The sequence below is a fragment of the Diabrotica undecimpunctata genome, chromosome 6 (assembly GCF_040954645.1).
Source record: "Diabrotica undecimpunctata isolate CICGRU chromosome 6, icDiaUnde3, whole genome shotgun sequence".
NCBI classification, from domain to species: Eukaryota; Metazoa; Arthropoda; class Insecta; order Coleoptera; family Chrysomelidae; genus Diabrotica; species Diabrotica undecimpunctata.
In genome coordinates this window covers 15557949-15574638 of record NC_092808.1, presented here as the reverse complement: position 1 = coordinate 15574638, position 16690 = coordinate 15557949, and the positions used below count along the sequence as shown (strand labels likewise).

Here is a 16690-nt window from a genome sequence, read left to right as displayed (position 1 = left end):
CTACCTGCCCTACTGAATGTGGTTCAAATGACACGTAGACGCAGGCATACTCTCTACTAAGAAAAAATCGTCTGGGAAATGATTATGGGTTCCTGATGACCTAGAGGAGGACGAAGTCGTCGAAGATAAAGGTTGTTCGACCGAAGACGGTACCTGCAGAAGAAGAATGACGAAGAAGAAGAAAGATGACCATTGTAAGCTGCTTTGCTGTGTTGTGTTTTGTACATAAACATTACCGAATCTTTTATTTCCTTGTATATAAGCTATTACAGACTATTTATGACTTTACCTGAACTGAAACACACGCTTCTACTTAAAACCTGTACAATTTGCACTACTGGTCAACTGAAAATGCCCATATCGAGACAAAAGGAAATCTATAAATATGGGACATTTTCAAGTTACAGGCTAGTCTTGCTCCGGCTCCCATACAGGGTGTTCTATACCCGGGGAGTCGTTTGCCGGGGTTCTGCTCCCATTCTACTAACATAGATACTTGACTGTTTTGACTTTCACATTTAAAAATGTGTTTTTATTTTATTCACGTTGTAATAATTAACGATAATACACCAAAGATGGAATCTACCCAGAGGGTACTTAGAATTGATTGGTTGAGATTCCTCTGTAAGGCACCGTAGAAATGAATGTGGCCGTAGTATTCCAAGTCCTTCCTTTCCTCTTGGCGATATGGCGCCAAAAACACAAATCGAACCTGCAACTGCAACTTTATCGTCGAGCTTTTCTGCAGTTCCTGATACTGTCCAGAGAAGTCCCTGAAGCCACCAGTTCCAGAAGCTACTGAGGTCCTGAAGTAGTCACTCCCTGCCCTACTACATGTGGTACAAAGGCCACGTAGGCGCAGATATACTTCCTACTAATAAAAACCGGCTGGCAAATGATTATGGGTTCTTGATAACCTAGAGGAGGATGAAGTCGTTGAAGACGAGTATGCTTCGACCGAAGACGGTACCTGCAAAAGATGAAGATGACCACCAGAAGCTGCTATGCTGTGTTGTGTTTTATGTATCAATATTAATAAACCTTTTATTTTCTTGTGTATAAGCTATTACAGACTTTTTATGGATTTCCCTGAATTGAAACGCATTGAGACTTGCTTTTATAAACTTTTATGAACCTTTACTTTGGCAAATGTAATTGTATTCTTGTTTATAAATATGTTTACTAATAAATTTCTTTCCAGTCACAGAGCGTTCAAAGAAGGGGGATATCATCTTGTGCCTTAGTTGTACACTAATACGCATTCCTATGCGCTGCTCCCGCTTTATGAACCTAAACTCTTGGCTGAAATATTTTCACATTTAAAAATGTGTTTTTATTTCATTAAAATTGTACTAATTAACTATAATCCACCAAAGATGGAATCTTCAGAGAGGGCACTTCAAATTGATTGGTCGAAATCTCTCTGTAAGGCACTGTGGGAATGGATAAGTGGCCATATTATTCCAGGCCTTTCCCTTCCTTTTAGTGATATGCTGAGCTTAAATACCTTGCAACTTTTCTTGTGGTTGGTCCTGTGTGCATGCAAGTGGGCGGAGTCTTAATCACTAAATTAATTTCTATATTTTTCTGTAGATTTGGTTTCCATGCAGTTGGGAGTCTTTGGATATCCTCTTTTGTATTTGAATTTTTTGGACATTTTTCACATTCTATTGCTTTCCTGATTATATGTTTGGTCCTATTTTTAATGTTAACTAATATCTGTTTGTTGTTCCGTTGTGTCATTAAAATTTATCTATCAGTCTTTCGATGAGGACCACAAAAAGGAGAAAATGCACAGTTAAGTTAAAATAGCTTCCAGAAAAAATGGCTTCTTTGCATCTACGATTGAAAAGGCACAAAAATTCCGAAAACAGATCAGTGATCCAGTAAAAGAAGGAAAACCAATCGGAAAAACCATTTTGCCCTATATAAAGGCCACGACAAATAAAATCGGTAGAGTTTAAAGGAAGAAAAAATAAGGACTATTCTTAACACGAACAGGAAAATCTCAACACATAACTAAACTAATCACAAGACGCGCTGCTGCAGGGTATTTAAGCTAAGCATATATCGGACTAGAAAGCAATTCTTCTAGAACCTCAGAAATAAGCAGAACTAATTTGACTTGATAATGGCAAGTGTCACCGTTAAAACAATGGTTTTCTAGAAAACCAAATTATTCAAAGTATCTTTTGATGCTTCAGGTTAGGTTTATTTTGCATTTCCTTTCTTTGTCACAAAAAAATTTGAGTTTCTCTAATTGTCTTTTTACGCTTTTATTACCTCATAAATCAGCCCCTTTTGTATATATTATTTACACAATATTTGAGGTGTCTATTCGAGGAATCATTAAAACTAAAATATCGAAATAAAAAAAAATTGAATAGCCGTGGTAAAACCATATATTATTTTTCAAATTTACAAAACTAGAAAACCATAAAAAGGTAAAATCCTCACTCCTTTGAAAATCCCTATTTCTGTACCGGCAATAATTATTAGAATCATCTCGTCCTCAGTAGGACAATCATATGTCGACGCTCTATACGAATATGATCACGTCTTTCTCAGTTAAGACAATCATATCGTTCTCGCTAGTTAAAAGAATCATTTAGTAACTTGCTCTCTGTACATACATACTGGTTTTACATGGCAAAGTAGTTTTTAAACTTAGTTATTTCAAGACAAGTTGTTCTTATAAAAGTGTCTGTAAAATCAACTGTGCACAAATAAAATAAAATACTTACCACGCAGTCTACAATATTACAATCTACAATAAAATTTATTTAATATCGCACGTCTTTGCTTCGCTTTGCACGACGAAGATTAATTAATGGACGTCTTTCATAATCAATCAATGTAAAAGTTTGGTTTTCGTCTTCTGTTGGAGAGAAGAACATTCACAACATTGGTACTACAGTGTAAAATGAGTTAATGACAAGATGAAAAGATGTATAATATTATTTTATTTTAGGTCAATTCTACCGTTCCGTATACAGTCTACTTTTTCTACTTTTATTACCAAACGCTTTAGCAAAATGTTTATTTTATGGACAGTGTCACATAGACGACAAGGGCCATGCCCAAAATTGTGTCAAGTGGACGGACAACGATGCAAAACCATTAAACACATCGCATGAAAAATATTCTGCAGCTGTGAATTACCTAAAAGAGTATTGCCCTTTTTATGTTGATAGTAATGGAGGTAAGTACCTATTAACAATACAAATACTACGACTAATAGTGATAAAAGTTGGCCAGTTTAAAAATGCATATTATTTTGTCATGATAACTGTTATTTTTAAGTTTGACAATAAATAAGAATTATCGTCAACATAAAACCATAATTGACTGAACGAGTAATAACTTTGGAACTGGAAAGTCCTAATGCTAATTACAAAACAGTTATTTTCTTATTCGGATAAGGTCCTATTATACAGGTTGTTATATTGTAACGAATATTTTTGCCTGCCACATAGAGTATTACTATGGGGGGTTGAAAATTGGGAAAATATTTACTGGGCTAGAGATAGGGCAAGTAAAAGAAACGAAATTTATGCGAAAGGCACTCAGGGTTTATTTGGAGAAACTGGGTCGTGGATAAGTGAATAGCAAGGTGGTTGGATTGAGACAAATACAAAATGAAACAAAAAGAATGTACTTACATGAATCTTTTGGACAAATGGCCAAACAAAACACAAGAAGGTCCTCTAGCTATTTAAGATAAGGACGCCGCTTTGAGGGAACTTCCTGCTGGATGAAAGAAAAGGTTCTTCCTTCCTAACAAACACAGGAGAGAGGTTAGGAGATATTTCTAAAATAAATAAACCAAATGGTTTACGGAAAAAATTAAACATTTATTACGGTCTCACCACAAACAGTTACAAATATAGACAATAACAAAAATACTATATTAATAGTTACAAAAGTAAATACCAAATAACAAAGAGACACTTACAATATCCCATCCATTGACAAACTCTAGAAGTTGGAGATACTACAAAACTTACAATTGTTACTGGGCTATAATTTGTAGCAGAAATAAATTATTACAAATAAAAAAAATTATCTTTTTAACTGAAACTATGCATAGTGGTTGTTAAACTTTTTCTAAAAAAACCAAAACAAAATCTCAAACATGATTAGATATTTACCAGATGTCAAAAAAAAGCTAGCTGTCATATGTCAATATTAACTTTTAAAACAGAAGAAATAATATGACATCTATAGCCATACCCTACATTTATAATTTTACCTATTAAAATTTCTTAAATTTTAATGAAAGCAATTATTATAAAAAAAAATCTATTTTTACTTTAAAAGTTTAAACAAAAAATGTTACCTATGTTTCACTAAAATACCCTTTAGGATTTCTGGGGTTGGAAACTGAACTTACATTGAACTTTAGAATTTCTGCCACACAAAAAACTGCATCTCACACTGCGAATTATGTTCTGAAATAGTTTCTTAGTTAGGACAAAGCAAATTTGAGGTTGAAATTGGCACTGAAGGCAAACATTGGACTCAGCTTCTTAAAAAACAGAAATAGGTATAATTGGACACAATGACAACATGTGGTTATTAATAAAAGTTGTTGTAAACGCCGTTTCACAAATATCTCAGATGAGAGATGGCTGAAAAACAAAAAACAGTGATTACTCGTTTAGAATTGACACATTACATTGAGTAAAAATCACTTTTTTTCACAAATTTGCCGGTTTCTTCCGACTAAACTAAACGACGTCTATTCTCTTTGACCAAATCTTCAAACTTCACTTAAACTGTAACTATTACATTGAACTGCTACTATACACTACATATTTTCCATAACAAAAGACTAAAAAACAGAAAAACTACGAATTTGATGAAAATTCGGACTCCAATACAACTAAACACGCCTTTAAAAGCGGCCGGCCTTACCGAGAGTGAGTAAATTCTTAACAATCATTCGCTTAAACAAAATGTATAAACGGGAATATTTATTTAAAATGCAGAATATTAAGCGGCTTCGATCAAAGAAAAATACCAAAGAATATGCGTCTGTGATATATTTATACAAACTGTAAAATGTGCTTTTATCAACTCGTCGACGCAAAAAGGATTGAAAATACTTTTTCGGTATTTTAACACATACGAGGGAATTTCAATACCAAGGACATTTAAAATGCTAAAATATTTCAATATACGCCTTGTATATATCAAACTTAAATCTAGGATTAATATTAAGTCATGGGAAAGTATGGAGTCGGTGGAAGAAATAAAAGGGGAGAAAGACTGGTTAAGTTTGCACCCTACCAAAACATGCCTATTTTTAAAAATGTATTTGGTAGCACCAAATGGAATCACTAAGAACAAAATTGACTTCATTCTAACCAACAAGATTGCTATAATAAAAGATGACAGTGTAGTAAATAAATTTCAAACAGGTAGCGACCATAGATTAATGCAAACAAAAATTGTTCTAAATCTGAAAATGGAAAGAATAAAATTAATCAAAAACAACAGTTTTCGGTATAAATATTTACAATCTAAAAAAAAACTCAGATCACGACCAAAGGACAATTAATAAAAGATAACATGACCAAATCGACAGCTCTCAGCTAATGGAAATCATCCTTGATAGTGCCAAGGAAATCGGAGGCCTGCAACAACAAAATTAACATAGTAAACAGTCTGATAAAACCAAAATATTGCTAAAACAAAGGTTTATAAAAGTTAGTAGCAACAAACAGAGAATACAACAAACAGAACTTTGTAAGACAATAAGGAAAAGTATTAATGAAGACCTAGAAAATACAATCGAAACCAGAAAAAATTATAAGAAAACAAGAAAAGCATTAACCATTGTAAAGAAGCAAATCGTTGCTCTAACAAACGAAAATACTAGAATTACAGACAAAAATGAAATAGTACAACTCGTGACTAAAATCTACAGCGATCTATACAAAGCCCCTGAAACATTTGAAGAAGCAATTAGTAATCAAGAAAATGTATCAGAAGTCCTAAAAATGAACTTGACAAAAATAAAAACCAGGTACAACGAGCTAGTGGATGTCCAAGATGTAATAATAAACAACCCTTCACTTTAGACAGTAGACGAGTGTGTACAGCTGGGACAATTAATAAATAAATCTAGCTCCGTACTCCTAGAAATCAACAGAACGATGAAATTGACTTGGGAATCTTTTGGTGAAAATGCAGTTGACCAAATCAATACTTTCATTATATTATTTTTAGATGCAATTGTTTAGGAGATTTTTTTTGACATAGTTACCAAGATTTAGCCATTTTGCACGGTATGTTTGATCAATAAATTTTGATCAGGAGTTGCAAATATATAATAAATATTTTATTTACAATTTATTATTCATTCCTACAAGAAATCATTTTTTGTGTTTTAGACTAACTTTTTTTTTTTTATTTCAGAACCAATCGACCTCTGCTGTGACGTAGATCAAGTAATGACATTGGGGGATAATTTGGCAAGTGCTGCTCCGTTTAAGAGGTGTGAAACTTGCATTACAAATATGGAAAGTGTCTTCTGTCAGTTCTCATGTTCACCAAAACAACTTGAATTTGTAAAAGATCATAACACCCATATTAATTTGGAGACATGTAAGTATTTTTCGAAATTAAGTACTATCATTAAAAGGTATATATATACAGTTGAGTCCATGGTTCTTTACCGGTGCGTCATCATATAAGGCATGCGAAATAAGTAGGAAATTTACTCCACGCAACAGCAAGCGACGGAAAGTGGCTACTGCCTCGATCACAGATTATATTAAAAAATTCCTATCCTGCCCTATTTTACTTTATTTACTGTTAATTTTTTAGGGGAAATATATACGGATGATGTGACTGTTTATATAGATGAAATATATATTAACCAAACTTATGAGTCATGCAAAGACGTCTCATTACCAGCCACTGGCGAAAGTGTAATGGGAAGTTCTTGTGGAAATTACGGCGCTCTCTGGTGTACTCCACAAAGGTACTACAATATTAATAAATAAATATTTATCTACCTAAACTAAAATCATTATACCGTTACTGGCTTAAAATCGATCATTTTTTCTTATACATCTTTACAAGATTTTTTTTAATTAAAAATACTTTTACGTGGCCTATGACGTGCAGATTTGACATGTGTCATTTGACAGTTTGACGTTTGATCTGGAACGTGAACTGTCTTGCTCAACCTTTGGTACCGCTATATTCTGTTACATTTATTCAATTGTTACACAATACTTTTACGTGCAGATTTGACATGTGTCATTTGACGTTTGACAGTTTGACGTTTGATATGGAACGTTAACTGCCTTGCTCAACCTTTAGTACCGCTATATTCTCTTACATTACACATAATTGTTGCAAATCTATTGCCAATTATAAATTTCAACTTAAACGCAAAAGTCATTTTTAAAGGAACATTGATAGAAAATGCTCAATTTTTGGCCAGTATAGATATGAGTCTTTACTACTCAATTTTTTAACGTTTTTAGATGGTTTGATTTTATGAATAATCCAGATAATATGGTAGCTCCATTCACAATACGCTATGAAATCGTTAATCCTGAAATTGATACAGAAGTATACGAAAAATATATTCCTATTAATTTCACTGCCTATCCTTGTGACCAGGCGTGGGTAAGTACATGATATTTTTTTTTACCACTTCTTTTAAGCAGTAGTATTGTCGCCAAGTGCTCGGCCAGAGTGACGAATGAGCAGTCTTGGCGCGCATCGCCTCGTCTTCCTTTCTTTTCCCATTTTCTCATTGGTCTTTTGGTTTGGAATCTTGTAAAATATTATGTACAAATATTAGTTGATAATCAAGGGGTCACTGGGGTTGATGACCAAAGGGGTCACTAGAGAACACGGTTTTGGTTTCTGTCGATTCGGGACCGGGACCTCCGACCATCTGCAGCCCCCGTTTTTTATACGGGAACTGTGGATGGCCGGAGACAATCTAAGTGATTCGACGAATTCTGTAACAACGAAATGGTAGCGTCCGTCACTGTCGGATTTACACACACACACACACACACACACACACACACACACATACTCACACAGAGCGAAATGCGACAGGTCGACTCTCGAAAGCCGAGGCGCCTCCACTCACGAGTACACTCGATCACAAAATTACAGTGCAATACACTGGTTTTGGGGCCGAGTTAAGCTTGAGACTGCACAGGACCAATGGTCACTAGAGACCCGGCCTTGTCGTATCTAGCTCAAAAAACACACATAAACACACATCAAACTGGAAAGTACACCGATCCAGTCAAACTTTTGCCCCTGACTCCCTGGCACGATAGTGACTCCACACAACCCCCAGGAGAAGAAAGAAGAAGTGCTACACACACCGGTGGTTTTTGGCTCTGTTTGCTATTGTACTCCAACTAAAAACATCCAACCCAAGCCTGAAGAGGGTCAACCGACCCTAAACGGGTACAAAAATGTTTATCTCATCCACACATAATAAAGCTCCTTAACCTATCCCTAGAGAAAGAACATTTAGTGACTGAAACCAAAGGACAGTCTACCTCGGTCTCCCCTAGAGCCCCAAACTCTAGGGAGCCGACTAGCGGGGCTCTGCTCCACCTACCTCAGACTCTGAGGCTTTGTCTTTGTCTCTTACTATTGAGTTTGATTTTATCCTTAAAAAAGAAACAATTCAACGTCCCAACTAGAATAAGGGATAAGTGCCTAGTGTGTTTCGCACATCGAATTCACGAAGCCCCCTAAGCAGAGCGTACAGCAAAGTGGATAATTTCATAGGTCCACTCTTGCTACGACGACAGTATCTCGATAATTTTAAGAAATTATAACCATATAAACTATTTCATTCTTGTAAGTAAAAACACAGTAAAATATTTCTAAAATAATCTAAAGCTCTTCAACCACGGATATAATATGACCTTTTTTGCAGAAGGTTGAACTTTAAACTTCTTTGATGGCGGAGAATATACGTGTTTCTAGCATTGGTGTCAGTAAACTAGAGGGATAATGGCACTTAGATTCGTCGCCAGTAATTATTGATGAAAGAAAGTCATTACCGTTTTGCCTGTATTCTACGATATGTTGCAAAGATAAACCCAATCGCAAGCTTGTTTCGTCTTCTGACAAAAGCCGAGGAATCCATTACGTACAAACTTTGCTGACCTACAATACGCTATCAATCACTTAAATCAGATATGCAATAATCAAAACTTAAAAATAGCAGTTAAAGACACAAAAATTATAGTTTTTAAAGAAAAATACCGTAAGAACCAATATAACAATAAATAAGGAGACCTTAAAACAAGTATCCCACTTTAACTTTTTAGGATGTGACACAAGATAGGAAGAAGAAAAATATATTACCAACAAGATACATAAATATTAGATGATGTGTAGCACAATCCACATTACAAGCCAAAATAAGACAACAAAATAAACAAATATCAAAGTTTATAAGATAATGGCAACACCAGTTTTAAAGTATGGTAGTGAAAATTGGACGGTAGGGTGCAAAAACAAGAAAGCTAAAGAATACAGTAAGCCAAAGTGAAATTTTTAAGAAACCAAACGATTAAATATATTAAGGCAGATTGTAGCACTAAAAAACAATAAGTCAGCAGGTCCGGACAATGTACCCTGCGAAATATTAAAGATCCTATGTAAATTAGACAAACAGTTCCTTGATAATCTAGTTGAACTTTTTAACAACATATATAATAGCGGTAAAATCCCGGAGAACTGGCCGCAGTCAACATTTATTACAATCCCGAAGAAACCAAATGCCCAGATCTGTGATGACTACCGACTTATAAGCTTGATTAATCATGTCGCTAAAGCGTTTACTAAGATCATTCATAGAAGAATATATGATAAATGTGAGTCAAATATTGATAGATCGCAGTTTGGCTTTCGGAAAGCACTTGGAACTAGAGAAGCAATTTTCGCTCTCCAGGTGCTTATACAGCGGTGAAGAGACGTTGATAAGAACGTGTATTTGTGCTTTGTGGATTTTAGAAAAGCATTTGACAATGTCAATCATGAACAATTGATAGATATTCTGCGAAAGACAGGTATTGACGACAAGGACATTCGAATTGTGGCAAACCTATACTGGGGTCAAACAGCAAGAGCAAAAATTGGCAACGAACTCACTAAAAGTGTGCAGATCAAAAGAGGTGTCCGTCAGGGTTGTATATTATCCCCACTCCTATTCAATATTTATTCCGAAGAAATATTTAATAAATGTATGGAAAATGCAAATGAGGGCATAAAAATAAACGGCGAGTTAACGAACAATATAAGATATGCCGACGACACGGTGATCCTTGCCAGTACCATAGACGAATTACAGCAGGTAATGGAAAGAGTTTATTCAGTTAGTGAGGAATACGGCCTGAGCCTCAACTTCAAGAAGACAAAGTGGATGCTGATAAGCAGGAAGCAACAGCCTGCTCGACAGTTACGGATAAGTAACATACTAATTGACCATGTAGAATCTTATGTGTACCTTGGCATCAACGTAAATGCAAAATGGGAACAGGCCACAGAAATTAAGGCGAGAATTGAACGAGCTAGAGCAGCATTTAGCAATATGAAAAAGCTCCTCATAAGCAGGGATTTGTCTCTTCCCCTAAAACTACGTCTAGTTAAATGCTACATTTTTCCGATCTTACTGTATGGTGTGGAGGCCTGAACGCTAACGGAGACGCTCACGAGAAAACTAGAAGCATTCGAAATGTGGGTGTACCGACGCATTCTTCGTATATCCTGGACCGACCATGTCACCAACACAGAGGTAATCCAAAGAATCGGAAAGGAGAAAGAAATCGTGAATACAATTAAACAAAGAAAGCTTGAATATCTAGGCCACATATTGAGACACGATAAGTACCGTCTACTGCAATTGATTGTCCAGGGAAAAATAGACAGTAAGCGAGGGCCAGGCAGGAGAAGACACTCGTGGCTCCAAAATCTGAGGAAGTGGTTCGGGCTCACATCGGTCGAACTATTCAGAAGCGCCACAAATAAGATCAGAATTGCCATGTTAATAGCCAACGTTCGCAACGGACAGGGCACTTGAAGAAGAAGAAGAAGGCAGATTGTAAAATATAAATCAAGCGGAAGAAGAGATGTGAGACAATCCCGAAGATGACGGCAAGACTTAGGACGAAACAGGCTTAAAGTCTAATCTTTGAAATGAAGAAAAAGAAAAATATTATTATATCAAACAATATAAAGATGATCAAGAAATTAGGATGGCGATCTTACTACCATTTAGAGAATTAGCAATTTAATAAATTCAAATTCGAAGTACCATCCACTGATGTGGGAATACATAAATAAAGGAATTAACAAATATTTAAATAATTGGTAATAATTGGCTTTTTTACTAATTATTGAAATAAGTTGTGGTCAAAGTTCTTTCGGAAAATTCTTATCTCACCTACCTAAAACAGCAGGTTTCACAGTTTAATCCACACTAGTCTGCGAAAAACAAACACAATAGCACTCTCACAGTTCTTCTTCTTCTTTGTCAACCATTTTCCATCCACTCCTGAATGTAGGTCTCTCCCAATTGCTTCCATCTTTCTCTATCTTGCGCCAATCTAATCCACTGTTTGCCTGCCACTGTTCTTATGTCATCTACCCATCTTTTTTGAGGTCTTCCCGTGCTTCTTGTTGTCGTCCTTGGTCTCCATTCTAGAATTCTCCGTGTCCACCTGTCCCAACTCTCACAGTTAAAGGTAACTAAATCGGGTATGAACCAAGGACGGTATCTTTAATAATAATCACTATGTAATACCAAGTGGGGTTTCTCAACTCTTACTTATTAAAAGAGCCGTCCACACTCGGTGGTTTCTAAAATCGTACTGATAACTAGCTAACTTATTTTATTAGGGGTTTCGGTGTAAAACTGCCCGGTAGGAATATTACTTATTTGAGAAATTTCTTCAAAATTATCCAGCATTTTATAGAAATGAATTATTAAAGAGTTGTAGAAAACTGTAGAATACAGTTAAGGATCCTAATTGATGAATATTAACACTTATTAATCTTTTTATTAATAATATTTTACTTTTTAGCCAAATAAAAGTGCCTGCAGTTGTAGTGACTGTCCGGCTAATTGCAAAGGTGTAAAGTATGAAGAACTGGAAGAAGAATCTCTGATTTGGAACACTTTGAACATTTATGCCTTTATCGTTGCGTGCTTATTTTTATTCGTGGTTGTGTTTTCCGCGATAGGAGTGATTATACTTAGCAAATTTATAATACCTAATGGCCGATGGAACATCAGTAAGTATCTTTCTTTGCAGACATCCTAACAATTTATTATACTTGAACATACAACGATTTTGGACATATACTATAATATTTTTGCAGCATTATATTATTAGAGCTCAAGTTTATTTGGTTCAATGAATAGGCAAACAAATTATACAGGGTGATTTTTTGGGAGTTCAATTAGACGTTTTAGAGAAACACGACATAATTTATATTTGAAAATTTGGGATGAGGAGTTTTTAGATATGCCCAATTATTCTAAAATATCTAGAGTCCCTTACCACTTTTTGTTATACCGAAAGTTGACTTAAACTTCTCTTTATTAAATATACCGCTCTGTATAATAAGGTCGATAAGGTTGATTAAATAGCTTTGTTCCTTCTCGAAAAAGTTTAGACTAAAACTAACTATATATCAAATCGTACGTATAACGTAGATGAGTCTGGATGTTAAATTGTTTTAAGTTAAGATATCTCAAATCGTCGGTAACAAAAAGAACACGACAGATATGTTCACCTACTTAATAAAAGACTGTTTACTTAAATCCACCCTGATGGATGTGTAACCTCTGTTTTAGTTACACATTCATTCACACGAATTTCCTAATCGAAGGTTTAATTAATATTAGATGGCCACTATAGTTACACTTGCCATAACCATAAAATATAAATCGCTAAAAAGAATAATGCAGAAATTATTCCTACCTCTACATACACATCAGAATCTCCAGTCCTTTCCACTAAACTTATGGGGCACAACATTAATGACTCCGTCAAAAACTTATAAGAACAAAGAAATACGAATGTAGATTAGAAACAACGCCGGACCTCTATATCCACATATTGTGGAGCTTTTTAGAAGATCCCACTCGAAAGTAAAAGCAACCGACATTGCAGCTAACAAATTTCGCGTCATAGAATTATGGCCTTTAGATAAAAATATATTTAGTAAGGTTAAGTTTATTGCTGCGCAACAAAATGCTGTGAGAGATGGTGCACAACCAAAACGACTGCAGTGGAATTAAGTTTAAAACTGATCAAGATTCATCTGAAATGTCTGTACCAGAACCAAATACTATTGTTACGTTTTGAAACGTTTCGCAGTTACCTTCTGGGTAAAGATTCCGGGTTAGGAATAATACAAAATTAAATTTCAAATACAAAAAAATTAATTTTGTAATAAATTCCACAAGTGTGGCTTTAAAGTTTTATTTTAATAGTTTGCTTGGGTGGTACAAATTCGGCAGACTGAATCTACGCAATTCTAATATTATTATTATAATACTTCCTACATTTCCAGACGAAAAAGTTGTAAAATTTAATTGCTTCACACCAGCACTCAGCTGAAGAGATTAAGTAGTTATTCGGCATTCTCCCACCTTGAGACATTTGACATACTTTCTCAAAAAATACAGATAGTCACAAAAAATTACAAGTCAAGAAAAAATCACTTTTCACTTGGTTCTTCCTCAAACTGGAGTCGATAAACATTCTCTTGAGATAACCTCGCTGGAAGCGCCTTACTTGTACAGGGTGGTAAAGTATTACCTTGGACATTCTCGCCAGCAATAACTGCCTTGTCCTTGGGCAGTCGCAAGACGAACTAACTGCACCTGGTCATGCCTACCAGGCATAAGTTCAATAACTTTTCCTAAAGGCCACTGAAGACGCTTATGTTGTCACTGCCAACTAAAGCGACATAACCGATGGACACATTAGACACCTTCGTCTTCTTCGTTCCTGATTTGAGTTGAGCCAGATATTCAGCACGAAATCTTTTTCACAAATGATTTCTCAACTCTTGTAAACATCGTATATTGCGTGTGAGAAAATTCTTATAGCAAATCACAATCCAGCAACTCGTAACTGACTTGTTCTGTCAACTTAATAATGTCAATAAGTCTTCATAATTGAGAGACGCTCGACCAAACATTTTTTCCAAAAGTCCTTTCACAATACCTACTAATTGCTCTCAAAATGTACCCCACCAGGCAGCTGTAGGCGGGTTGAAAGGCCAGTAGAACCATAGCCAGTAGGCCATAGGTTGTGCAGAACTATATTCCGCGATAGTATTCTAATCCAATTGCTTAAGCGCATTCTCGAATCCCGTAAAATTGGTTCCATTGTCACTATAAGCTATTCTCGGGTATCCTTGCCTTGCAAAAAAGCGACGAAAGGCTTGAATAAAGGCATTTGTTGATAACGAGGTAACGAGTTCCGGATGAACTGCATGATAAACGGCACATGTGAAAAAACAAGCCCGATTTCAAGTAAAGAATTCCACTCCAGAAATTTCAAAAGCTGTAGCATCCCGAACTCTATCACCCGACAACGAAGGCGTTTGTACTTCGAACTATTTCCCTTCTTGTCTCTTGCATACACTACATTCTTTTAAAGTGGACTGCAAAATTCGTCTACCCCCTAAAATCCAATATTTTTCGCGGAGCAAACTAAGTATTCCTTGTGTGTCTACATATCAAGAGCTTTTGTGTAGGCGCAAAATAAACTTCTATCTACCTAATTAGCCTTCTTCGGTCCATCTTTGGACATAGGCCTCCCCAATCCTTTTCCATTCTTCTCTGTCTGTCGCTATAGTTATCCACCTAGAGCTCACGTGCTTCTTGATATCATTTGCCCATCTCATTTGGGGCCTTCCTCTGCTTCGTTTATATTCCCACGGTCTCCAACTTATAAGAATTTTGTTCCATCGGTCTTCTTTTTGTGTTATATTGTGTCCTGCAAATCTCCATTTCAATTTTGCAACTTCTTGTCTAACATCCCTCACTTTTGTTTTCTCTCTTATCCACTCGTTTCTCTTTTTATCCATCAAAATAAACTGCAAAATAGACTTACGCACTATAAAATGTTCACACGAAAGCAAGATAGGCAGACGAAAATCTTTCATGTCAAGTCTCTCAGTAACCCGAGTTTTTAAACATATTCCAAAGTCCAAATTCATCGATAAACGTGTTTAGCGACGAAATTCGTTTTTGTATCTGAACCAAATGGTTCGTTCTGCACGAGCTTCAATACAAACATTTCGGCTTTAGTGATTTCTTTAGCGACCAATTCACCTGTACGCCCAACCTATCATTCTTAAAAGTTTTATGTACTGAGGAAAGTAATGCAGATGCCAATTGTCGGACGTCATATTCAATAGTGACGAACTGGCTTTTTTCCTTTTCTCGGTGCAGACTTCTTCTTCATTAACTTTTACTTTTTGTTGTGGTCCATTATTTTCTTTTCTGTACAACCATTTCGGGCCCTCCCACCATCGAGATTCGAACAATTGCATAACTCCACAGCCTCTTGATGGAAGATCGGCAGTTTGTACTGTCATGCTGCCCTTTTATTAACCTGCTGCCCATTTATAACCCAGCAGTGGTGGCTAAGGGCTGCTCAGTTCCTTGCTCAGGTAATTTTACATTTTTCTTGGTAACAAGGGTATTGAATTTATATTTATTGTCAGTCGGTAAACCAAAACCTTCCGTTGGTATATCAATTTTTTGTTTATTTTGAACTTCACTCTGTAAAAAGCTCATTAGCTCACTCAATCTTGTTTCCAAAGTCTAACTTCTTTCTAACTTCTGCAGATTCTTCGATATTTTTCATGGATACGGAAACATAGGGCCTTAAAATCATATCTTCTGGCAAACATGACTTAATAAGAGGAGACAATATCGCCGCAAACTTGTCAGCAGTTATGTCTAAGGTCTCAAGTGAACGAAGTTGACTCTTAATCATATCAAGAGCAGAAATATTACAAGGACTACTAGAAGCTCGACTCAAAATTAACTTTAAAAGCTCTCTAATGTAAACTTTAATCTGGAGATCCTCTCTGCCAAACCTAGACTGCAAACTCTGTATTAACATCTGTTTCATAAGATTTTTTTTGTTCTGATACTGGATACTTATTGTACGGCCAAGAACTTTGTGTGTAAAAGAATAGTAGCAAATTTTGTAGTTTATTTTATACCGCTTAATAACCATTTATATTTTCAGGAAAGTGTGCAGCTAACGTTAAGAATACTAATGATAAGATAAACCAAACCTTCGAAAATTGTTTCTATCATGTTGCATATAGTAAGTATTTTAATGTTGGTATTTAAGTATTTGACATCATAAAACACTTAATAGTTTTCGAACATAGCATTACTACTAGTATATTGCTAATATACTAGTAGTAATGCTATGCTAATAAGACTAAATTAGAAGTTGTTTTCACTGGTATCATTTTAAGTTTCCTATCTTCTCGCATTCTGCTTCTCCTCTAAAGATTTCTGATCATCATAGCTATTTAGACTGTCAAAACTGCTGAACTAAAGCTATCTATCCAGGTTACTCTGAGAACGCATTTCTGCGCTCTGCGCTTTGAAGAGACCTCTGTGTTTTTCAGGAGTTCC

The 16690-nt window shown here is 35.6% G+C and overlaps 1 protein-coding gene across 2 annotated transcripts in view; it reads left to right on the top strand.

Annotated features, from left to right (window-relative positions):
* The window catches only part of LOC140443176 (NPC intracellular cholesterol transporter 1 homolog 1b-like), a 67481-nt gene that overhangs the window by 9931 nt on the left and 40860 nt on the right, over nucleotides 1-16690 (top strand). For both annotated transcript variants that reach the window (XM_072534274.1, XM_072534273.1), the window contains exons 2-7: nucleotides 2972-3202; nucleotides 6424-6612; nucleotides 6835-6991; nucleotides 7503-7647; nucleotides 12090-12300; nucleotides 16290-16370. In XM_072534274.1, coding sequence (XP_072390375.1) covers nucleotides 6459-6612; nucleotides 6835-6991; nucleotides 7503-7647; nucleotides 12090-12300; nucleotides 16290-16370 — 748 coding nt within the window. In that variant the 5' untranslated portion in view covers nucleotides 2972-3202; nucleotides 6424-6458. The remainder of the gene's footprint in view (nucleotides 1-2971; nucleotides 3203-6423; nucleotides 6613-6834; nucleotides 6992-7502; nucleotides 7648-12089; nucleotides 12301-16289; nucleotides 16371-16690) is intronic.